Source organism: Mus caroli, chromosome 7 (genome assembly GCF_900094665.2).
Source record: "Mus caroli chromosome 7, CAROLI_EIJ_v1.1, whole genome shotgun sequence".
Lineage (NCBI taxonomy): Eukaryota > Metazoa > Chordata > Mammalia > Rodentia > Muridae > Mus > Mus caroli.
The window spans coordinates 59,974,715-60,000,220 of record NC_034576.1 but is presented as its reverse complement, the minus strand read 5'-3'; the positions used below and the strand labels follow the sequence as shown (position 1 = coordinate 60,000,220).

At 39.8% G+C, this 25,506-nt stretch overlaps 1 protein-coding gene across 6 annotated transcripts in view; it reads left to right on the top strand.

Annotated features, from left to right (window-relative positions):
* The window catches only part of Gabra5 (gamma-aminobutyric acid type A receptor alpha5 subunit), a 96,291-nt gene that overhangs the window by 10,160 nt on the left and 60,625 nt on the right, over positions 1-25,506 (top strand). For all 6 annotated transcript variants that reach the window (XM_021167136.2, XM_029480224.1, XM_021167135.1 and 3 more), the window contains 3 exons: positions 9,136-9,257; positions 10,865-10,932; positions 11,037-11,257. In XM_021167136.2, coding sequence (XP_021022795.1) covers positions 9,136-9,257; positions 10,865-10,932; positions 11,037-11,257 — 411 coding nt within the window. The remainder of the gene's footprint in view (positions 1-9,135; positions 9,258-10,864; positions 10,933-11,036; positions 11,258-25,506) is intronic.

The window sequence follows — 25,506 nt, the reverse complement described above, 5'->3', positions numbered from 1 at the left end:
CTGAAGGGCAGCACTGTGAAGCTCTGAGGGCATGAGGAGAATGTAAAATTTCTGGCCTGGTACTCCACAGACAGAGCTTTAGCCACATGAAGTGTATTTCAAGTTCACATTCTCACACTGAGACAGGAGTGATCTCACGGAGACATTGTCTCGCTACTGCCTGCCATGTTGTGATTTATAAGGTAGCAAAGAAAGTATGCCATGGACAACTGAGGAAAACCTCAGTGAGTGATGCTCTTTATCTAGTCATATAAAAATCCTAGCAAGCAAGTTAAGCTGTGTTTCTTACAAGTACTAAAATCCGGAGGGAGGAATGTGGCTTCAAAATGTAGGAACACTGACACACAAAGTCAATCCTGGGTAACTCACAAAAGTCTTCACATCAAAACTGCCTGAATTTACTGCTACTGAGCCATTTTATGTAAATCATAGATGGCAGTCAATGCAAGCATAGATAACATCACAGAGAAAACCACCACACTCTGTATTCCCCAATACCATGTGTGCTAAGACAATACTCAAGTAACCTTCCAAAAGCTGATGAGAGATTTTCCTCTTTTAAATACCATAGCAGTGAAACCTCCCCAGGTTAGCACATCACTGTCCTTATTAGATATTACAATCTGGATGTGTAAGTTGTAAAGTTACACTGATGTAAAATTCTTTAACATTCTTCACAAAAAGAGTAAGATTATTCGAGATCTCACAGAGAAAACAACTCCTAGCCAATTCCCTTTCCAGGGTCCATTCTCCCTTTCTGGGGAGCTGGTTCCAGAAGCCACTCTAGATCTCAAACTCCCTTATGTGAAATTCATAGTATTTGCATGTGGCCTCCAGTGTGCTAAACTGTTTCTAGATTTCATACACATTATGAATGGTTGTATTGCTGTTTTATTTGGGTGGGGAATGACCAAAAAATTCCATGTGTATGTATGTTATTGTTCTTTTCTGATCATCTTCAGTCAGTGGTTGATGAAATTTGTGCTTGTCAAGCCTGAAGATGTGAAGAAGAGGTAAATGGCCAAATTCTGTTCAGGCTGGGTGGGTCTGGGTGGGTCTGGGTGGGTCTGGGTGGGTCTAAATGTCTTCCTCTAGATTTCCCATCTCTGATTTTACACTCCTAAATTTCCTTCAGCCTCATTCAGAAATTCTAACAAACTGGCCATGGTGGAAACATCTGTAGTTTCAACCAATTGGGAGGAAGAGGCTAAAATAGAAAAAGAAAATAAAAAAAAAACAACTACTTTTGACCAGGAGGTCAAGGCCAATTTGTTCCCCATAGGGTAAAACCTCTTTTATTAAGACCAAAAGAAATACATCTAACTAATGACACTTGAGTGTCCATCTCTTGTCTCCATTGTTGTTTCCTAAGTTACTGGCCTCTTTTTTTTCATCTTACCTCTCCCAAGTCTATAATTTATAAGCAGACCATGCCCCTGCTCAAAGAGATTTCAGGTTTCCATTATCTTCAGGAAGATTTTAAAAGCACAGCATTCAAAGGATTTTATAGATTTGTGTGTGATTAGTTACCTAGGTACAGGTTACAATTTTGACTTTTAAAAGGGTTGTAGTATTGATGGGTGATCCTAGACCGCGGCCCCTTCCAGCACCTGGTACTGACAGTGAGTGTCTTGTTACCCAGTGCCCGGTGCTTACAGTGCCCTGTTACCCAGTACTTGGTGTTTGCAGTGCTCTGTTATTCAGAGGCTACCTCCTTGCTGTATTCTGTCACCCAGAGGCTAGCCCCTTGCAGTGGTCTGTTACCTAGAGTCTGACACCTTACAGCATTCTATTACCGAGGAGCAGTGACACCCTAGTGCTGGCTTTTATCACAGCTCTCCCACTCCTTCTGCAAATGCCAGTTGCCAATTTATGACAACTGTTCATAATTTTCTCTAGTACCTCTTTCATTAGCTTGCTCTAATGCAAATCTTCAGTCTCAAAAATTCATGTCTGTTTTCTATCATTCCAAACCTAGACAGAGTCCATATTCTCTCTCTCTCCCTTATGTTACTATCTTGCCATGCTTTGTGAAGTGACCCTTTCTGGGCACAACTGAAATTCTCCAGTACTAATGATTTTCATAATTGTGTCAGGTACAACTCTGCCTTCTTCCTGTGCCTACATCTCACCAGAGTGAAACATGGGTTCAGACACCAGTCATTGAAGCCATTACTGGCATCCCCAGTGAAGTATATGAAGACTCAAGGGCTGCTGGAGCCTATATCACTGGCTCTGTGGCAGCCCACTTGCCTGCACCTTAGCCTCAGAACATGCATTTCCACCAGGACCACACAGGAAGGTCTCTAGATAAGAGTCAGGCTCCACAAATACTCTTTCTTATTTCCTCTGCAATCAGTTACAACCAAGTATCCAGGAGCCAGAAATTGAGAAGCTACTGCCTGGGAAAGGCCAGGAACGAGACAACACTGAGTGAGAAAAATTCCTGGACTTGGAAGACTTCACTCTTGCTGAAGGCATGCACAATTTATTTCTCTTAAAGACTGCCTGGAAAGTCTGCCTACTGGTGGATCGGATTTCATGAGATGGCGGTTCCTAAAATCAGTTTATCAGAATTAGAAATTGGATCTTCCATGACAGGGATTCCAGTACATTCAGAACTCTGTAGTACCCGCCAGTGTCCCCCGCCCCCACCCCATCCAGAGACACTGCTTTCACCAGCCTAGAAAATGGGGCTCATTTGTGTCACTTATTTGTCAAACCCAATTCATCAGAATCACCAGGTCAAACCCTTGTGCCTTCTGTATGAACTAGGAAAGGAACTGTAAAAAGGAGGAATTTTCTAAAAAACAGGTTGGGTTGGTTCTATTCAGGCTCAACATACCTACAAATTCTGTATCTGTGGATTCGACCACATATTTTCCATATTTGACTAAAAACTGCTTCTTAAACCAAGCATATATAAACTTTTTTCCTTGTGTTATTCCATAAATAACATGTTTTAATAACCATTGGGTTGTTAAAGTAGGTCTAGAGATCATTTAAGTATAAGAGAGGCAGTGTGCAGATGCTATGCAAACCTACAACAATTATGAAAGGGACCCGAGGGCCCACAGGTTTGGATTCTAGATTGAAAGGCATTTCTTCAGTCTTAAGAATCTCTTTTCTGGCTGGGCTGGTGTCTCAATCTTTCCATTGGAAGTCTTGCCTGGATCAAGAAAGGCAAGTTCAGGCTACATATCTCCCATTGCTAGGAGTCTTCACTAGGTCACCCTCATAGACTCCTGGGAGTTTCCATTGCCCTAGGGTTTTAGCTCATCCCAGAGATGAACCCCTCTCCCATTCCAGTTTTCTCTTTAAGTACTCTCTCCCTCCATTGTCTCCCAAGTTGATCCCTCCTGTACCCATACTCTCCCTGTCCATTCCCCCTCCTGCCTACCTATACTTATAACTATAACTATAATAACTAAGTCTGTTCTGCCCCTTCTCAATGAGATTCATGTGGCCCTCCTAGACCCCTCCTTGTTATTTAGCTTCTTTGGATCTGTGGCTTATAATATGGTTATCCTTTACTTTACGGCTAATATAAGTGAGTATATAGCATGCTTCTTTTTCTGGGTCTGGGTTACCTTACTCAGAATGATCTTTTCTAGTTCCATCTATTTGCCTTCAAATTTCATGATGTCATTGTTTTTAGTAGCTGAGTAGTATTTCATTAAATTCCATTTTCTTTATCTATTCTTTAGTGGAGGGTCATCTATACTGTTTCAAGTTTCTGGCTATTGCAAACAAAGCTGCTATGAACATATTTGAGAAGCATTTTTGTGGTATGGTGGAGCATCCTTTGAGTATATGCCCAAAAGTGGTATATCTGGGGCTTGAGGCAGATCTATTCTCAATTTTTTGAGAAACCACCCAATTGATTTCCAAAGTAGTTGTACAAGTATGTACTCTCACCAGCCAGGAAGGAGTTTTCCCTTCCCTCCATATTCTCGCTAGCATGATCTGTCACTTGACTTTTAACCTTCAACCTACAATTTTTCCTGCCTACAAGAAGTACAAAGGATAAAGTTGGAGCAGAAATTAAGGGAGTGGCCAACCAATGGCTGGTCCAGTTTGAAACCCATGCCAAAAGAGGATACCACCCATGATACTCTTCTATATTTGCAGACAAGAACCTAGCATAGCTATCATCAGAGAAGCTTCACCCAGAAACTGAGGAGACACACAGTCAAACATTAGGCAGAGCTGCAGAATCCTGAAGAAGTTGGAGAGCAAGGATTGTAGGAGTCAGAGGGGTCAAGGACACCACAGAAAAACTACAGAATCAACTAACCTGGGCTAATAGGAGTTCACAAAAACTTAACTGTTAATCCAAGAGCATACATGGGATATACCTAGGCCATCTGCACATATGTAACAGTTGTGTAGATTGCTCTTCATGTGAGACTCCTAATAGCAGGAGAGGAAGCTCTTTCTGACTCTGTTTCCTTCCTTTGGATCCTTTCTCCCAAGTGGGCTGCTTCATCTAGCCGCAATAGGAGAAGATGCGCCTAGTCTTATTGCAACTTGCTATGCCAAGGCTGGTTGATACCTATGGGGACCTCTCTTCTTCTGAAGACAAAGGGAGGAGGGTGCATGGGAGTAGAAAAGATGTAGCAGGGGAGGAGGGATGGAAAACTGTGGCCAGGATGTAAATTAACTAACTAACTAACTAACTAACTAACTTAAACTTAAAAATGCATCTTAAGAAATAATAACAAAAGAATCCATTTTTTGAAAGACCAACAAATGTGCAAAGGCCATAACTTGAGCACTGGATAAGGGTTGCATGTTCTCAGAAGTAATATTGATGAACTCTAAAGAAACTTCCATGTTTTAAGAGAATTTTGCTATTTTAGCCTTGATTATAATTGAAGTTGCCAACATTTAAACGTATTTTTATGTTGAAAATACATGTCAATAATAGCAGATTTAGTTTCATTTCATAAAAAAATTCTACTCCTTCAAAGGTCTTTATCTTGTTCCTGAAGCAGTTCAGCGACAATTGTGATTTGACCCCCTCCTCCTTGAGTACACTCAGCAGTGTTAAGATGGATGGTGGCCAGGCCTGCCTGGTGAAGCCCCATAGCTCCACCTGAGGCTCTTCAGTGACACTGTTTCTCACTGTACACAGATTCCAGTATGCCCTGGCTGTTTTCCTTTTCATGGGCTTTTGTTGAGTCAAACGAGAGTTTCTTTTTGCATAAAAAGTAGTTTTTAAAGATCTTGCAGTTTGATGGAGGCATAACCAAGTCCCCAGATATCTGTGGGTGAAGGAGGCACTGTGCCAGGGCAGCAAACAGTACTTGCAATCTCCTCTGTACTGGGAGAATAGGACATTGAACGACCACTTATTGCAGTTGATTCATTTATCAGGTTGATTATGGAAAATAAGCAAAGAAAACTCCCAATACAACAGAAGCTAGATGAAGCCCTGCCTCTGCCCTAAGAGGCATTTCTAGAGATCTTCTTTTCTTGATGTCTTTTTTCTGCTCCTCTTAGTACATGACTATTTAATATAGCATAGAAAATACTCCAGACCCAGCATCACTGAATGCTGCTATAGGAAGAACTAAAGATCAGTACAGGAGGAAATTATATCAGGGCAGGGAAGATACTGAAGCTTCTCCAAGTGAAGTGTCATTATGGATAAGTAGTGTGAGTAGACATTTTAAACTATATCTTTAAAAAACCTGTGTCTAGCTCGAGAGATGTCTCAGAAGTTAAGAATACTTCCTGTTCTTCCTGAAGACTTAGATTCAATTCCTAGCTCCCACATGGTGATTCACAACCTCCATCACTCCAGTTTCAAATAACCCAATACCATCTTCTGGCTTCTGTAGGCACCAGTCATGTACCTGTTTCAGAAACATACATGCAGGCAAAATAGCCATGCACATAAAATAAAAAGTAATGAATTAAAATATGTGTTCAATAAATGAAATCATCTCTGGAATTCATAAGCACTCTATCCATCCGTGGGATTGGTGAGAATTTGGGTATGTGTAAAGTGAGATTCAGATCCAAGGAGCATAGCAGTTTGCCCAAAACAATGAAACAGCATATATATATATATATATATATATATATATATATATATATATATATAGAGAGAGAGAGAGAGAGAGAGAGAGAGAATGCTAAGCAACACTCTGGCCCACTGTTACGGAAATAGCCAGTGATACCATCAGATCATTTTCTCTTGATGGCCAGGGATGTTCTTATCCAATATGATTGAAGAACATTTCACAACTGATAATGGACAAGCTTAGAAAGGTCCTTGAAAGATGAAATAATTGCACCTTGATTTATATTCTAAACCTCTGGTATATGCCTAAAATTTAGGATAGTACTAGATAAATTCCATCTTTTAAGTTCTTTCCTATAATGAACACTGTGGTACAGACTATAAATTATCATGGTGGAACTCATGGTTCTAGCTACATATGCAGCAGAGAATGGCCTAGTTGGTCATCAATGGGAGGAGAGGCCCTTGGTCCTGTTCTATGCCCCAGTATAGGGGAATGCCAGGCCAGGAAGCAGGAGTGGGTGGGTTGGGGAGCAGGGGGAGGGGAGAGGAGATAGGGGATTTTGGGAGGGGAAAATAGGAAAGGGGATAACATTTGAAATGTAAATAAAGAAAATATCTAAAACAAATTGTTTACCAAAAATAAATAAAACTTTAAAATAAAACCAACAATAGCAAAATACAAAAGTCATACACTGTAATGTGATTGCCAACATCATTGTCTTTGTACTTAGGACCATTTATCAAGTAAACTAAATTCTACTTGACATTGTACTTTACAATGATGTGACTCCAACTGAGATAGCTCTCAAACGACTAATTCACAGGTACCATATACAGTGTGGATACCCAGAAATACAATTCCCAGAATAGTGTACAGTTTATAAATTCTGGACTACCTATTATGTCATTTTTATGTTTAAGACTTTTGGGTGAAGTTCCTTGGGTACCTTAAATAGCAGAAAATAGATGAATGTGTGAGGAGTGACAATGTTGTTCCCTTTAGTTGTATATTCTCATATGTTAATTTTTAAATTGAAGAAACACTGAGACCCTTCCCTTGCTAGGCATCTGGAAATTGCCTTAAATTGGAAAACCAGACTGACAATCTCTGAATGCCTTGAAAAGCAGACTATAAGGCCAGACTTTTGGGGACCAGTTTTTAGTCAACAAGGCAAGACCAGAGGATAACATTCTTCTTATGAATTCCACATGCCTCAAGGCTTTTCAACCCCCTACTAGCTATGGGGGCTCCATTCTTCCTTCTGAAGAATGAAATTATCACAGGTATTAGAAATGAGAGGCACATAGTATAGCCAGGTGATAGCACCTGCCTTTAATTTTGGCACTCAGGAGGCAGAGGCAGGTGGGTCTCTGTGAGTTCAAGGCTAGCCTGGTCTGGGCTACAAAATAAGTTTCAGGATAACCAGAGCTATACAAAGAGACCTTGTCGCAAATAAATGAGGAGGGGGTGGTGTGGAGAGAAGAGAAGAGAAGAAAGAAAGAAATTAAAAGTTCTCAGTATTTTAAAATAAAAGAATAAAATATTCACATTTGTGGGTTCTGTACTAACAGGACTGAATTTTAGCTTGTGCTAGCTTCAGCTGTACTCATTTTAGTGGTGATGTGAAATTTAGATCAAGGGAATTTTATGCTTATTCTAAAGGGACTTGCTTTGGGGCCAGTAAAGGATTGATCTGCTTGGATGCAATCAATGAAAATGCATGGTTTTCAAGAGCAGAGTAGGGAAAGGGCATGTGCATTCTGACCTCAGCTTCTCACAGGGAGATGGCAACTTTGATTTCAACAACTGCGTGAAAGAAAGTGCTTATGCAGATTTGGCATCCTACAGCCAGGCTTCTGGGGGAAGTGCCAGGAATCATGTGCTCTTTTTCTGAGAGCCAAGAGTACTGAATTTCATCCAGTAATCTGCCTTGAGTCTGTGAAGCCAAGACCATCTTGCACGTCAAGTGCTGATTGCACATCTGAAATCAACGGAAATAAATGGAGGAGTCTCTGTTGTCTTCAGGCACACTCTAGTCTCCTGGGTATGTAGACTTTCTGTCCCCCAGCTAGTCTCCTTGGCTTGTTCAGCATTGCTCCAGGTAGATACTGAGGTCAGAACTGCTGCGTGTCTGCCATACTAAGTTCTTGGAACTTGGCTGTGGGATGCCAGGTCTGCACATCTTCCTGTGAGAAGCTGAGGTAGAATGCAAGTGCCCTTTCCCCACTTGGCTCTTGAAAACCATGCATTTTCGTTGATTGCATCTAAGTGGGTCGATTCTTGCTTCCATCTCCAGCTTCCCCTTATTTTATAGTCTGGAAGACTTCACACCAGAATATTCTTTGAATATTTTTGTACCTTTTCTGAAGGCCAGCCTGCTAGTAAGGGTGCAGTGAGATCTGTGCTCACTGTCTTGTCTTCCAACTCAGGTAAATTTCTTATATAAAGTTTTGAGATATGATTTCACTGTGTAGGCCAGGATGGTCTTGAGATCTGCTTGCCTCTGCAGCCTGAGTTCTGGGATTGAAGTTGTGTGCTACCAGACCATTCTTGGGTTGAAATTTTTAGCCTCCCTGTTCTTATTGATGACTTGCAAACTCATTTTTGTTATTTAAAGAAAAGTTCCAAAATACCATGAGATTTCATCATTCTTCTAGTCCTCAGAGGCTCTTGTTTTTTTGTTTGTTTTTTGTTTTTCGTTTTTTTGTTTTGTTTTTGTTTTCAAAACGTGGCTATAGCATTGATAGCCACAGTCTGCGATGCAGCATATCACAGCCACAGAACACTCTCCTGTAAGAGTAGCCTGGCATTTAGAAAAGAAACATGGACCTTCAGCTCTTCAAAAAAAAAGTGAGGAACCAGGAACATGATGTTAAGTTTAAGTTGGCAGCCATTTGGCCTAGAGCAGAAGAAAGAATAGTCAAGATCCAGGGCTCATTAAAGGAATCCAGTGACCAGCCAAGGCAGTGTGGGCGGTATGTTTCTCAGATGCCAGTCCTCCAAGGTCAGATGCCATGTGAGTATTGTGTTCCTGTCTTGAAAAAAATATTTATACAAAGCAAATGGAATTTTCTCCTTCTTTCCTTTCTCTGTTTAAAAGCTTTTCACAAATGCCAACTAGTTCTGTACAAGACGAGACCAATGACAACATCACAATATTCACCAGGATCTTGGACGGACTCTTGGATGGCTATGACAACAGACTGCGGCCTGGGCTGGGAGGTGAGTGTGTTTCCAGCTGAGGCTCGTGAAAGTCCAGGGAGAAATCTCCCTTAACCATAAAGATACTCTAACTGAAATTTACATAACTTCTAAGAGAATTACTTTGTCAGGATTCTGAGTTTAAAACCAATCTATATCATGTCCTGTTATCATTTTACAGATCCATGAAGCTGGAGGAAAGTGGTCTCCTTAACAAAGTGTTCAGACTCTCTGTTTTCCGAATAATCAGATAGTCCATTCTGGTTCCTTAGGAGAGAACTGAGTTCATAGGTGCTGTTAAAGCTGAGTACCCAATAATAAAACAGCCCCAAGTCCCTTATCTGTAAATGTGCATCAGAAGTCCATTGTCCACTGCAGTTTTTATTCATATCTCTACATCATGAGTGTATGATTTCTCACTGAGATCATAGTTAAGGTATTTACAATGTCTCTGCATATCTAAAGGGGAAAGCTGCTGAACCCCAGTGAAGGTCTAAAAGAGAAACCACTTCTAAACTCTGCATCTACTACCTTTGCTCCTGTACATACAAACTATGAGGTTTCCACCCTTTGCCAGAGGCATTCTTGAAGTAAAATGAGTTCTCTAGTGTTTGTATTATTAATGAAGATTTTTTAAAAAGCACAGATTTGTATTCAAAGATTTTAGGGCAAGAAAAGTCCTCTCAGGTTTGGCCACATCTCTCTAAGCCACTGAAAGACATTATCGGGCTCAGTGCCTGATGGTCCCATCTGTTTGCACATTCAGAGGGCCCAAGCATAGAGAGGACTGTTGAGCCACCAGAAACTCAGGAGTTTTATTCAGGCGGTCTGTGCCACTACTACTCCTTCATCAGAGAGCCTAATGGGATGATCCGAATCAGAGAGTTCAGTAGGATTGTATCTTATCCAGAAGGCAGGCCCTTCAATCACACTACCCAGACATGGCAAATTAGTGGATTATCACCAGAAGAGGAGCTCCAGGCAAACTGATCCCACTGTGACATCAGGCTGCTTGGAGTGCTTTAGTGTGGGTGGTGATAGGTTCTGACCCATGGAAAACATTAGTTCCCTGCCCCAGTATTATTGATCCTTTTGATCAATTCTGTATATCCCATTACTTTAATAATATAGTAGGACCCTGTGACAGGAGTTTTAAACAACTCACAATGTCATCTAAGGAGGAGTGGTTCTTTTTTTCAAGCCATACTTGTGTTGGTGTGCACCAAAGCCCTTTCTCATTACCCCTTTCTTGAAGCCACCTAATGCTTCCAGCTTTATTTGGAGATTAACTCAAGTCGGGATCCAGAGCAGGATGTCCTTCGAGCTCCAGGTTTAGGAGTATCTTCATTCATTAACTCCCATCTCAGTCCACATCTATTGAGGACAACTCCCAGGGAGAGAGGTACCATGAGCCCTAGGCCATTTTCCTAATGATGGATACACTATTTGATCTGTAGTTTGAAGCAGTCCAGGTCCATTGAGTATTGCTCAAGTTTTCTATGTTTCCAAAACACAAAAGTGTGTCACAATTACAAAGAATGAATTTGGGCACTACATTGAGAACAACAACACAGTATAGAGGAGGTTCTTGGTAAGGCAGTGCAAAGCAACCTATGTCTGTGTTTCAGAGCGAATCACGCAGGTGCGAACAGACATCTATGTTACCAGCTTTGGCCCAGTGTCCGACACGGAAATGGTAGGTACCAAAGCCTGGCTAACACAGACAATTCCCACACTGAATTAACTGTGGTAAGGAACTCTCCCACTGAGATGTCACCCTGATGTCTTCTTGTGCATTAGGAATATACCATTGATGTGTTTTTCCGACAAAGCTGGAAAGATGAAAGGCTGCGGTTTAAGGGGCCCATGCAACGTCTTCCTCTCAACAACCTTCTTGCCAGCAAAATCTGGACTCCAGACACATTCTTCCACAATGGGAAGAAGTCCATTGCACACAACATGACGACACCCAACAAGCTGCTGAGGCTGGAGGATGATGGCACGCTTCTCTACACCATGCGGTAAGCAGTTAAGTACCCTGGGTAGTAGGTCAGGTCACCTGATGTTGTCCTGGACATATGTGGACAAGGCTCAGTGGCTAAGGGGTATGTAGATGATTTGAAGGTTGCACATGCTGCAGAGTTGTGATGTACAGGCACAATGAGTGCTCATGCTTTGAGAAGTACAGATACTAAGGCTAGATCAAATTGTTTCCCTGGAATGCAGAGGTCCACGGCCATCAGCATCTGAACTCATTTTTATTTTTGATAGGTGCTCAAGAGCATCCTTTGAAGTTGCTACTCAGATAATGAAAGAAGGAAATTGTATTTTATACAAATTTTATTAAGAACCTAAGATGAACCCCCTTTTTTTGGTTGAGTTGTACAGATTTTTAAAGGTTTGAAACCCCATTTCTTATGTTTTGATGTAAGATTAAAATACTAAGAATAAGCTATAATATTTATAACTTAAAATGATATTCATCACTCTAATTCTGATTTCAGTTAATCAATGAATTGATCAAAGAGCAAGAGTCCTTCATAACTTTCAGTTTCCATGGTAAAACTAAGTAGGCTTCGGGAAATGATTTCAAAGTTATAGAAAACAAAACAAAATAAAAATCAGAAGGCTACATTTCCAAACCCTGCCACACATTCATCTGGGTATCTGTGGAGATTTTTTTTCAAAAATAACTTTAATATATTTAATATTGGAAAATAATATAGCTATTCTCATGGAGGCTGTGTTTTGAATTATAGGCACATGACCATATGGTCCTGCACCTATCTTACAGCAAAACTTGACTTGTAGCAAGGAATGATAGAAAGCAAGCTTGTGATACACATCTTGGTATCTCATTTTCTGCCCAACCCTTCATTTCTCTTCACACTGCTCTTGAACTTGTGCCTGTCAGTGGACATAGCATGTATGAGTATGTGTCTCTAAATTGCACATTCTCCATGCAAAGAAGTCTGTGGGGGAGTTGAGGAACAGCGACAATACTGAGAATAAACCCTAGGTCAGTATCCTATGGAAAAGTGTCTGTAAGGGAACTCAATACAGCAGAGAAAGGTGCAAGATAGAGTAGGAGCTCATGTAGGAAGCTAGGGGGGTACTCTGCTTTGGGGTAAAGGATTGAAGAGGTTATTTTGTGAGTAACATTTTGTCCATATAATAAAGATACCTACCATCTCATTAGATAATTGTCCTTGAGTCTCATTTTCAAGAGAATAGTTAGATCCAAAATATCAGCCATACATCATAAAATGTGCAGCTTTCCTCAGAGCAGTGTGATGCCACACTCTGGTGCACATCGCCTATGTGAGGAGTGGAGTTGGATACACTATAGAGAGGGAGAATGGACAAGATAGGGGGTCCCTCACTGAGTATCATTTTCAAGGTACAGACAACATATCCTTCCATTCTCAAAGAGTTGTGCTAGCCAAGCGCAGGCAAACACCTTCATGTTTAATGTTTGGAGCAAATGAGGCTGGAGGAGTTTGGTAACCACCTCAGGATCACAGAGCCATCAAAGGGCCAGCCACAATTTCAGCCATATCCATGCTGGATTCATCACAATTGACAACTGGAGCACAGCCACATTCTTACTGGATCTAGGAAAGTCCTATTAGTACAGCTTTCAAGTACCATGCCCAGAAGGAAGGTAAGCGTGATGAGCTGCCTGTGGCAGTAATGAGTGGTTGTTTATGCAGAGTAAGGCTGCTAATGAGCTGCAAAGCTGATAATGAGTTTCCTTTCTCTCGGTCTACAACATTTGAGAAGTGAAATCGTTCTTGAAACTGCTGTGCATCTTAGTGTGCTAAAGCTGTCTTGGTTGGGTTTCTACTGCGGTGATAAACACAGAAAGCAAGGTGAGGAGGAAGGGACTCATTTCAGTTTATATTTCTATGTACCAATCCATCAGAGAAGGAAATCGGACCAGGAACTCAAGTGAACCAGGAGGCCATGGGGGAGTGCTGTTCACTGGCTTACTGTTCACAGCCTTCTTAGTCTGCTTTCTTATGCAACCCTTGACCACCTTTCTGAGGTGGCATCCCCAATAGTGGGCTGGGCCCTCCTACAGCAATCACAAATCAAAACATTACCCCACAGACTTGCCTACAAAACAATCTTTTTTTTAAAAAAAAAAGGATTTATTTTATTTATTTCACTAATATGAGTACACTGTTGCTGTCTTCAGACACACCAGAAGGGACATGAGATTCCATTACAGATCATTATGAGCCACCACATGCTGGGAATTGAACTTAGAACCTCTGGAAGAACAGTCAGTCCTCTTAACCGCTGAGCCGTCTCTCAAGCTCCACAGAACAATCTTCTCATTTTAGATTGCTTCTTTCCCAGATATGTCTAAGTTTGTGTTAAGATAACAAAAACCAACCAGCATGTTACTGCTTTACCAAAGACAATGAATTGACAGTACAAATTACTGTCAACTCACAGAGCACATGCTGGCAAAGGAAGATCTGGTAACCACCTATCATGGCTATTTGGGGGAGTGTTGCATGTAATAATTATAAAATCAACCCACGCTGTTGCTGGCTACTCTGTGGCTGTGGCAGTCTCTTTGCCCCCATGGACTCCATGAGACAGCCACCCAACTTCTCTTGGTTCACTTGCCTCTGATCTGCTTGTATCTTCCCAGCCATTTGCCCCCTGTGGCTCGCTATCACAAATTCCCATAACTCAGTAAAATCAAAACTCTAGAGGCTTGTAATTTATCAGTCAGATTTATAATAGTAAATTCTCAACTCACAAAACCCCCATACAATGAATTCAGAGCCAATTGATATTGATACAAGCTGCCCACCTAGATTGGATAAACTGTCCTAAATTATTCTATTGCTTCCATGGTATTCATAGCTTCCTGTGGCTATTTCAAGCCATGTGGATCTGGTTCGTCTTCTTCCTCCATCTTCTCTGTCCTTCCATCTGTCTGTTCCCTGTTCCCTGTTCTCTCTCTGTTCTTGTCTCTCTCTCTCTCTCTCTCTCTCTCTCTCTCTCTCTCTCTCTCTCAAAATCTCAGCTCTGCCTTTCTTTTTCATTGCCCAATCCCATACTCTAGTCTTATATTTCACCTGCCCGCACCTGAGTATCCTCAGCAATCCACAGGGGAACAGCTTTTGTGTTCAGTACTGAGGTCATCAGACCCGGCATTGTAGTTCAGATCTTGAATGTCCTTCCATGGCCAGTATGCTAAAGGATTAACTGTCTAAGCAGCAATATTGGGAAGAGGTAGAATCTTCAAGAGATGTAAAATAGTCAAGTCAGGGGGTAGCTTTCCTCTTCCTCTCTTCAGCTCCAAATAATGAGACACGTGGTGTGGCTCTGCCATACATTCCTGTCATTATGTTCTGTCTTGCAACAAGCCCATAACAATGGAGCCAACAGGTCATTACTGCAATCTCCAAAACCATGAGCCACAAAGAACCTTTTCTCTTTGTAAACTGATATTTTGCAGGCATTTGTTACAGGAACAGATAACAAGTTAACACACCATATAAACGAGTGTTTTTTCCTTGGTGCTGTGATTCCTATGTGTATCCACCCTGGGGATACCATAAGAAACATGCTGTAAACATCTGTACAGAAATGTGTATTATGATATTGCTCATGACACCCAACCATAGAATTTTACAATGGACACATTTTTAAAGTAAAATTTTGTCCCCAATCTTCTTTATCTAACTCAAAAGATGTGGTGTGGTAAAGGCATGGTGTCCTTTATGCTCTAAGGCAGACCTAAAAATATTTAAAAACAATAGTCACTGTCTTATAAAATGAAGCTACCCCAGCATAGTAAAACCCAATATAAACCAAAGAAGTGCCTGTGCTTCTATCCCCACCACGCTGCAGAAATCCTTTCAGTCAGCACTGAGATCTTTCAAGCCATTGTTGATGCAGTTTCCCCAAGTGCCTGCTTTCTGACACATTTAAGAGGAGCAAATAGTTAGTGGAGGACCTGAAAACTATTTAGGGCTGCACCAGTGGGCCATTGTTTCCATGATATAAAGACAAACTTTGCCAAGCAGCTCTAGGAAGCCTAAGGAGAGCCCCTGACATTTCTCATTATCTTTAGAAAAAAGTCACTTTTGGCCGTGAGTGTATCTCAGAGGAAATTTTGTGAGTTTAGCGTGTATGAGACCCCAGGCTGCATTCCCAGCACCAAACAATGGGACACACAGGAAACCCAATATAAATTCAGAGACTTACAATGTTGTTTTAAGGATTATTTTTTTAGTAAACCCATTGTAAATGGAAAGTGTTCTGAGTTGAAGATGACTTTCGTTCCCTCAGGCTGGTGGATAAGGTTTGTAGTGGCATCTTACATGTTTTTGATATTTTCCCACAAGCACAAGGCTCCTGTGAACATAGCTCTCTGTCACTGCAGAGATTTATATTATATATTATAGATTTATTATAGATTTATATTATACATTTATAGCTAGAAAAATTAACCAAACACTAAAATGTGTGTGCATATGCAAATGTAAACATCTCTACATAATCATGGTCCAACAATTTCAGACTGCAGTATGCGAAGCCAGAAGAGGACTAATATAAAATTCAAAATATTGCTTCTCCTGAGTGTCTCACTTTCATACCCTCTTCCTGTCAAATCTGCAAATCAAACATGGGAAGTTAGAGACTGTAACCAATGACTTCTGCTAGGACACCTCCAGCACACACCCTCCCAAGAGCTGTGTACCCAAGCACTGATGTGCAGGTCAATTCTAAGGAAGCCCCCACAGAGATGCCCAAAGCCTTTCTACCTAGGATCATGGAACTGAGGGATAATGTCTCCAAAAACCTGCTGTTGCTCTCCAAGAGTGTTGCTATGACCAGCCCATGTAATTGCTTTTTATTTTCTGGCTGGAACTTTCTGACAACACTGCATGGAAGGTGAGCTTGGAGGACCTCTGGGCAAGCTCCTACAGCTCAGGGTGTGGTCTCAACCTGTGATTTGATGTATCTTATAAGTAGCTCACTTGGCTACCAATTGCTGCTTTTCCTTTTCCTTTCCCCTGCACCCTCTGAACACGCGTGCTCTGAAAGATAATGCAGTAAGCACGACTTCAGGGAACACAGCACTGAATAACGGGCTCCTGGCTGAAGTTGTTAGTCTGTTGGGCAAAAAAAAAAAAAAAAAACACCAAAGGCAAGAAAGGAGTAATAGGAGAAGGCTTGCAGCACCAGAGTCCTGCCTATGTCAGGAACCAGAAGCTCTTCCACCTAGGATCCTTTCTTGCCTGTGCTGCAAAAGACCTGGGCAGGAACACTGGAGTATTGACAGTCTTACCATTGTATCAAAGCACATGGCAGAACAGCAGCTGCCAGCACTGTCTGCATCAAGTGCCTCTCCAGTTTCCCTCCACTCAGTGAGTTTGCCCTCGGCTATTTTACTTTGAAGACAGCATATTTAAAAACAAAAACAAAACTATTGTATTACTCTTTTTTTTTTTAAATAGTAGCATATATTAATTATGCAAAATAATAGCTTTCATTGTGAAATTTTCATAATACATATAATGTATTTTGACCACACTCACCTCTGTCACTGTCTGTTTTTTTTTTTTTTTTTATATCTTCTGATACAGTAAGAACTTTAGGTCTTAAGACGTTTTGTTGAGAATGATGGTAGAATAAATATGCCCACTGGAGGGCAGTATATTCATAGTTCAACTCAAAGATTGGCATCATCCTTTGGTTATAGTGTGACATAAGGGAACTACACACTTTATAAATATCTGACTTATGGGTAATATATTTGAACAGTATGATACCATTTATAGCTAGAAAATTTTAACTGGACAGTTACATGTGTGTATGCACATGCAGATGTAAACATCTGCACATAATATAACCCAGTGTCTATGTATTCTGGGACTGGGGAGATGGTTTAGTGGTACAGTGCTTTCTTTAAAGAATGAGGACTTGACTTCAGATCACAATATGCAAAAACAAAAACAAAAAAGCTCATATGTGAAGGCCTTGTCCCACATCTAATCCCGGCACTGCAAAGCAAAGATAGGAGGACCCTGGACTCCACTGTGAGACAGGCTTGACAATCAGTGAACTTACATTCAGTTGAGAGACACTGTCTAAAAGGAGTAAAGTGGGGAGTGACTAACATAGACTCTTGTCCCCCCAACACACACACTTAAACAAGACCAAAGCAAAACAAACAAACAAACAAACAAACAAATCACCTTATAAACTAGGGGCTGTAGAGTTGGATCAGTGGTTAAGAGCACATGTCATTCTTCCAGAGGACCTGAGTTCAATTCACAGAACCCACATCCACCTATCACTTCAGTCCCAGGAGATCTCAGGCCTTCTTCTGACCTCTGGCATCAGTAATATATGCGGTACACAGACATATGCAGGCCAAGCACTCATATACACCATATAAAAATTATAAAATAACACATGTATTTAAGAAGCACAAGGCATAATAGTAGAACACAGAGTCAAAATTAATATTTAAGAGGGTAGAATGTATCATGTGTCTGTGTGTCTAACATACAGTGTATGTTTAACACACACACGTATACACACACATACACACACACACACACACACATATACGTCTCCCACAGATTTTAAGTGGCTTATTTCTTCAAAATCTATTTTGTTCTATAATGTAACATACATTGGAAACCATTTATGGGTCTTAAACATATTTATGTGGCGTAAAAAATTTCAGAATAAGCATTGTTTACTCTGAAACTGTGACACATTGTGTTCCGTTATATAGTTATTTCCCCTTCATGCAACTGTACAAAGTTCATGATACTTCAATTTTCTATTTATGATAAAATATACTTTGGATTTATTCTAGAAATTGGAGAAAAGGTAAGCGAACATTTTGAAGTTGTTCTCTAGAGAGTCTGCTGTCCTCATTCCCACCAACATTAAATGTAGTGATTTCTTTAATTACTTCCTCCCTTACTCTATATGTGAAGGTGAAGTGGCAGTCTTTCCATGAGATGCATTAGCAACCAGTCTGTTTTTTAAAACTTGCAAGCAGTCACTCATTATACAATCTAATAGCATCACCTCTCTTCTTCCGTTCTTTCCTGTAAGGTTTAGAGAAGCCCCCTTTTCACGGATTGATTTCAATGCACTCATTTCGGAGCCTGGGGTCTGGAGCCTGGCATGCATCTCTTTGCTCTCATTTTCCTGTTTTCTCCAAGTTCACTGTAAACCTGTAATCATCATTACTCAACTCCCCATTCATTGGCTCCTAGCCCTCCTAGACATGACTCTGAAGCTTGCTCCTCTGGCTAGTCTGCTCCAACTACCTCACCTTTTTGCACTCTGGGATTTCAACATGCTGAGTAGCACACTGTTAGTTTAGCCAGGGCTCCATGTTTAACACCTTTGAAAGGGGCCTATCACACAGCCCAGATCGCACATAGTAAAAAAACAAAAACAAAACCCAAAAAACAAACAAATCAAACCCCATAAACAAAATAGCAACAGTAACAACAAATACACCTGCACCCAACATGATTTTTCTGGACGTTACAACACAACACAACACAGCCGTTATTTACCTCGTTTCACATTGTGCTTTGTATGAGAAGTCACCTGTAGGTGAGATAAAGTCTACCAGAAAGATGTGCAGCAAAGTGTGTCTTGAAAGTTCTCTTGTTTTTAGCTTACGGAATCATGTGCTTCATTATGATGTTTTCATCCATACATCATGGTACTTACTGCCTGCCCTTATTTGTCATCTAACTCTCCTCCCATTTCACCCTCACTTGTCCTCTTCCTCCTCGCAAATATTCCCCATTCTGCCTTTATGTACATGTGTGCGGCATGTACAGATGGTTAAATCTGTATCCAGCATATGAAAGACAACTTCTGTCTCTCTCGCATATCCAAGTATCATGTCTTGTCTCCCCACCTCCCCTTTTCCAATCTTTTATTTTATAGTTCCTCTTCTAATAACAACATAAATTATTACAGACATAAAAGAACACAGGTAGCCTTTGTCTTTCTGAGTCTTGCTTACTTTGCTTAATATGATGGTCTTTGATCCAATTTTCCTGCAAATTACATCATTTCATTCTTCTTGATGGAAAAATAAAAACTCCAGTGTGTATCTGTAACACATTTTGTTGATCCATTCATCTGTTGGTGGACATCTTGACTGGTGCCCTATCCTGGGCATTGTGAGAAGGACTTCAATAAACATGGATGTGTCTGTATGTGTGTGGTATGTTGATTTAGAATTCCTTGGATATGCTCCATTTTTAGTTCCTTGAGGATCTTCCCCACTGATTTTCATAGTGGTGCCCAAATTTACATCCTTAGTAGCAGTGAATGTATCATCTTCCCCCACATCTTTGCAAGTATTTCTTGTAAATTGTTTTCTTGGTAGTCACATGGCTAGTGTGTGATGAAATTCTAGTGTGGAATAAATTCACATTTCCCTAGAGACTGAACATTTTCAACCTTTTCTTTTCAAATATTCTGTGGGCATTTGTATTTCTTCTTATGAACGCTATTTATTCAATTCATTTACCCAATTTATCTCCTAACCTTTATTTTCATGATTCTATTATGCATTGTATAATATAATTTGCCTCCCACCTTATTGCCAAGAGACCCCTGCTACTTCCATGTTTGTGGTCCACTGTAGTTAGCGTTTCTTTCGTGAGCATGGGTAGGGAGGCAGGGTGTTACTTGCTTAAGCTACAAAAATGAAGAATGTAACTCCCTCACTTCCATCAACCATAAACTGCCTCAGGGAGGACTAGGGCTTATGACCTTTTCCTTGATCAATGACAGAATGCCGATGAGCCCAGTCATCTGTTGCTGTGAGTTCATGGATTCAATACCCATGGCATGGCCAAAAGATAGATTAGCAAACCCTCCTTCCCATCCTCTGGCTTTTCATCTTACTTCTAACATCTCCTTAGCAATGTTCTCTGAGCATTGGAGAGGTGCTATAGATGTCCAGTTTATGGTTGAGCACTCCATAGTCACTTTTTCTCAGCACTCTCATCAGTTAAGAATCTCTGCACTGATGGAACACAGGGGCCCCAATGGAAAAGCTAGAGAAAGCACCCAAGGAGCTGAAGGGGTCTGCAACCCTATAGGTGGAACAACAATATGAACCAGTACCCCCAGAGCTTGTGTCTCTAGCTGCATATGTAGCAGAAAATGGCTTAGTAGGCCATCACTGGGAAGAGAAGCCCCTTGGTATTGCAAACTTTATATGCCCCAGTACAGGGGAACGCCGGGGCCAAGAAGTTGGAGTGGGTGGGTAGGGGAGCAGGGTTGGGGGAGGGTATAGGGAATTTTCTGGATAGCATTTGAAATGTATATAAAGAAAATATCTAATAAAAAAATTTAAAAAAGGAATCTCTGCACTAACCAATGTCCACTTCAAGAATATGTTTTTTTTTTAACCAACATTAAGCATAAACTATGGATGTAAACATGAACATTTAGATGGCTTTGTGACACCATGTCCATATAGCAGGACAACAGGAGGTTTTCCCATAGGATCTATGACATCCATAGTCATGGACATTTGACCGGTTTTACAGAACTGGGCACCAAGTGCCCCTTGGAGTACTGAGTCTTCCCACTCAATTCACAACCAAGAGCAATAGCAGTAAACTGTAAGGTTTGGGGAGGGTCTGTGAGACCCCACTGACAGCTCAAAGGTACTTGGCACTTAGCTTTTTACTTCACAGTCTGTGGTTTCTGAGAAAGGCACTGCCACCACCCCTCATTATAGGCTAACTCCAACTAAACATCTTTTATATATTTAGACATATATTTCAGGAAGATTTCACCATAGTAGGCTTCCATATGGCACATTCAATGGTTACTCATCCTTCCTCCTACTTCTTCTACTCTCCTCTCCCATCCAGCAGCCCACTTAACTCTTCCTATGCGATTCTTCTCTCTTCATACCACCTGGGTTTTATCTCCTTTTCATTAATGTCTGCCAGTAGCCTCATACTGTTTTCTGTGTTCTACAGAGATAGCAGTTTAGACACACATATCCAAATAACCAAATCTAGCATCCACACATGAGAGGGAATGCTCAGCAATTGTCCCTCCGGGTCAGTGTTATTTCACTTGGAGTGATTATTTCCAGTTTCATCCATTTACCTGCAAATTTCAGGATTTTGTTCTTCTTTTTAACGGAATGATGGTCTATTGTATATATGTGCCACATTTTTACTATAGTATTATTCATTATCCATTTACCAATTGAAAAATGTTTAGTCTGTTTGCATTTTTTTTGCCCACTGTGAATAGAGCAGAAGTGAGTAAGAATCCGCAAGTATCTCTACAGAAGGATACTCTTTTAGGTATATGCTAAAGAGTGGTAAGGAGCATGTGGTAGATAAATGTCTAGCTTTTTGAGGAAACCCACTTGAGTTTCATAGTTGCTATACCAGTTTGCATCATCAACAGCCATAAAAGAGTGTTTCCCTTTCCCCAAATTCATGTGGGCATATTGTCTTTTCTGTTTGCTTGTTTAGTTAATATTAGCTTCTCTAACTGATATAAAATGAAATCTCAAAATAGTTCTAATTTGCATTTCCCTAATAGCTAAGAATGTTGAACAGTGAAAAAATATTTCTCGGCCATTTGTTTTTCTTTTAAGAACTTAAAGTTCCTTGGCTCATGTTTTTCTTCCCAATATCTGGGCATTTCCAGCAACAATCATTTTTTTTATTGACAGCAGACTTTCTAGTTCAGATTATTTAGGTATCTTACAGCAAGAACAATTGCATAAGATACTTTGTTAGATAATACCATAAAATTCTGAGACACATCACAATCTGAGTCCATAACTTACTTCTAATAGATGTATGCTAAACTATATATAGACCTAACTCAAAAGTCAAATTCTATGTATCAGTGATAACTGAGATTAATGCTTCAAGTGAAGATTTTGAGGATCATATTAAACAGGAGAGAGAGAAAGAGTAGGGAGAGTGGCCACCCTGTTGTTTTCCTGGTTTTAATGGAAATGCTGTTGAGTTTTTTCTTCATTTAACAAGATGTTGGATGTTAGCTTGCTGTATACTGTGTATTTATTATGTTGAGATGAGTCCCCCTGTATCTCTAGTCTCCCCAGGACTTTTCACATGCTGAAATGTTGGACTTTGTTAAAAGGCTTTTCATTTGAGATTATTATATAATTTGTCTCAATGAATCTATCCATGTGGTAGATTCAGTACATTGATATAAATAAGGCAGACTATCCCTGTGTTTCTGGTATGAAGCCAACTTGTTCACGATATCTTTATGGTATATTCTTAATTTTAGCTTGCAAATATTGCAAGCTAAAATTAAGAATTGAGAATTTTTCTGCCCACACTTGAGCAACGATATTGACTTATAATTATCTTTTTATTGGGTCTTTGTTTTAGGTACCAGGGTAATACTGACTCCCTAAAGAATTTGAAAGACTTCCTTTCTTTTTCAATTTTATGAAATACTTTGAGATTAGTGTCAATTCTTCTTTTAGGAGAAAATAGAATTGTGGATTGACTCCATCTGGGGTGTTTTAACTGGGAGAATTTTTTAAAAGTTGTCAGCACATAGTATTAGGAAAATGAAATATAACAATAACTGCATATAATGCAGTTTGTAAAATTCAATATCATACTATACTGCACTGGCTTTTAAGAAGGCTGTTTCATATGAGATACATATAGATTAGCTGGGATATTTTTAAATATTACTTCTGTTTCATTTTCTGATATATGTCTATTTGAATTATCTACCTCAACTTAATTTAATATTCATAGATCACAGCATTTAAAGGTTCAATCATTTCTTTTAGGGTTTCTAGTCTACTGAAATATAAATTTTAAAGAATGTTCTTATGATTGACTCTCTGAATTAGTGTCTATTGTACTTCTTATCTCTAATTTGGGACCTACCTCTCCTCTCCTCTCCTCTCCTCTCCTCCCCTTTCCCTCTCCTCTCCTCTCCTCTCCTCTCCTCTCCTCTCCTCCTGCTTGTGGACGTTGTACATCGTGGTGCGCACTAGGCTCCGCACCACGATGTACAACGTCCACAAGCAGCTCTTCTCTTCTCTCCTCTCCTCTCCTCTCCTCCCCTTCCCCCTCCCCTCCCCTCTCCTCCCCTCCCCTCTCCTCTCCTCTCCTCTCCTCTCCTCCCCTTCCCCCTCCCCTTCCCTCCTCCCTCTCTCATTAATTTGGCTAAAGGTCTGTCAATCTTTTCAAGGAACTATATCTTTATTTCACTGTATTTTTTTTCTCTTAATTCTATTTTACTAATCTCTGGCTTTCAGTGTGTCTTACTTTCTACTTTTTTGGGGTGTTATTTGTTCTTGGGTTTTGCAAGCGTGAATCATTACGTTATAAATTTGATATGTCTGAAAAAAATTTTGCTATAACATTTCCTCTTAGGACTATCTTCACTTATTCCTATGGATTTTCATATTTTGTATATTCATTTTCATTCAATTCTACAAAATTTCAAATTTTCATTTTGATTACTTTCCTAATCCAATGATCCTTCATAATGTCTTGTTTAGTTTCCATGAGTTTATGCACTTCCTGTAGTTCCTATTGTTGATATTCAAATTTGTTCCATTGTGGTCAGATATGATGAAGGATGTTATATAAATTTCCTATTTTTACTAATATTTGTTCTGTGTTGTAATATGTAATTGACTTCAAAAAATATTTTATGGGCTGCTGAAAAGAAATTAGTGTATTTAGAGTTTAGGTGAGATATTCTGTAAAAGTTTGTTAGGTCCATTTAATTTATGATGTAATTCAACGCCAGAGAATCTCTGTTTTGGTTTTGTTTTTTTGTTTAGTTTAGTTTAGTTTTGTTTTGTTTTTATAGATGTCCTGTGCATTGGTGAGCCTGGGGTATTGAAGTCACCCACTATCAGTGTCTTGGAGATAATCTGTGCTTTTAAATTTGTTAGCATTGCTTGTATGGAATTGGGTTCACCTGTGTTTGGTGAATCTATGTTTAGGATAGGAATACCCTTTTCATTGATTCAGTCCTTCAGTGAGTATGAAGTGAGCCATCTTTGAAGTGTATTTTCCCATGTAAGAATAGCTGTGTCTGCTATTTCTTGGTTTCATTTGCTTGGAATACCCTTGTCCAATACTGGGTAAAGTATTAAAAGTGGTGCCTATCATGTATGGTGAGGTAAATTTCTTGGTGGCAACAATAAGATCCATCCTGTTCTCTGATGCAGTCTGCTGGTCTGTGTGTCTATTTTTTGTATCTAATTGAGACTGTTAATATTAAGAATTACTTTGAATGATGTCTCTTAATTCTTGTCATCTTATCATTTTGTGATGTGTTCTTAGACCTCTTCCAAGAACTCTCCTGGAGTTACGAATTTATGCTTGTGATCTCTTTCTCTTTGTCTTCAGACACAAGTAGCCACAAGTTTCTTTACCTATTGCTATCATGAAAAGTTTTCATTTTAACCTTCAATTTTAACAGTTAGTTTTTGCAGAGAAAAATAATTGAGTTAATAATGGTGATCTTCCAGAACTTGAAATACATCATTTCAGGCCCTTTTGGCTTTGTATTTTTTGTCTACTAATCATTTCATTAGATACTATCATTTTGGAAGTAACAATTTGTGAAGATGATATGATGTCTTTATTTCTTATGAAGTTTGTCTTCTGTACTGGGACTTGTAATTATAGAACTAGTTCATTGGTTGAGTTTTTCTTTTAGATTTTAATTAGGAAATGGTAAGTCCTCTTTCTCCTTTCAGTGGTGGGTTTTGTAGGATTAAGTGGGAAAATAAGTCCCAGTAGGGATGATAGATTGTTTCTGTCTGTGGAACTGGTGTTTAGGGTTGGAGTTTCTATTTTGCTTTATTAGGTCTCTGAGGTTTTATTTTCATCTTCATTCTATTATCTTCTGACTGATTTTCCTTATTTCTTATTGCCTAGTACCTTAAGTTCAGCTTATATATTTTAGTACTACCTTGGTGTGCATTATAAATAATTTACTTGTGATCTTTCTGGTTTTTATTTTGCTTTATTTTTTAAAATAGGTTTTCACTGTATGTGTGTAAACTAAAGTCCACCTTCCTAGCTCAACCTATCTACTGCTAGAGTTATAATTACAGAACCCCATGTTCTCCCTTACACCTGACTTTCTTTTTTTTTTAATTTTTGATATTTTTATTACATATTTTCCTCAGTTACATTTCCAATGCTATCCCAAAAGTCCCCCATAGCGCCCCCCACTTCCC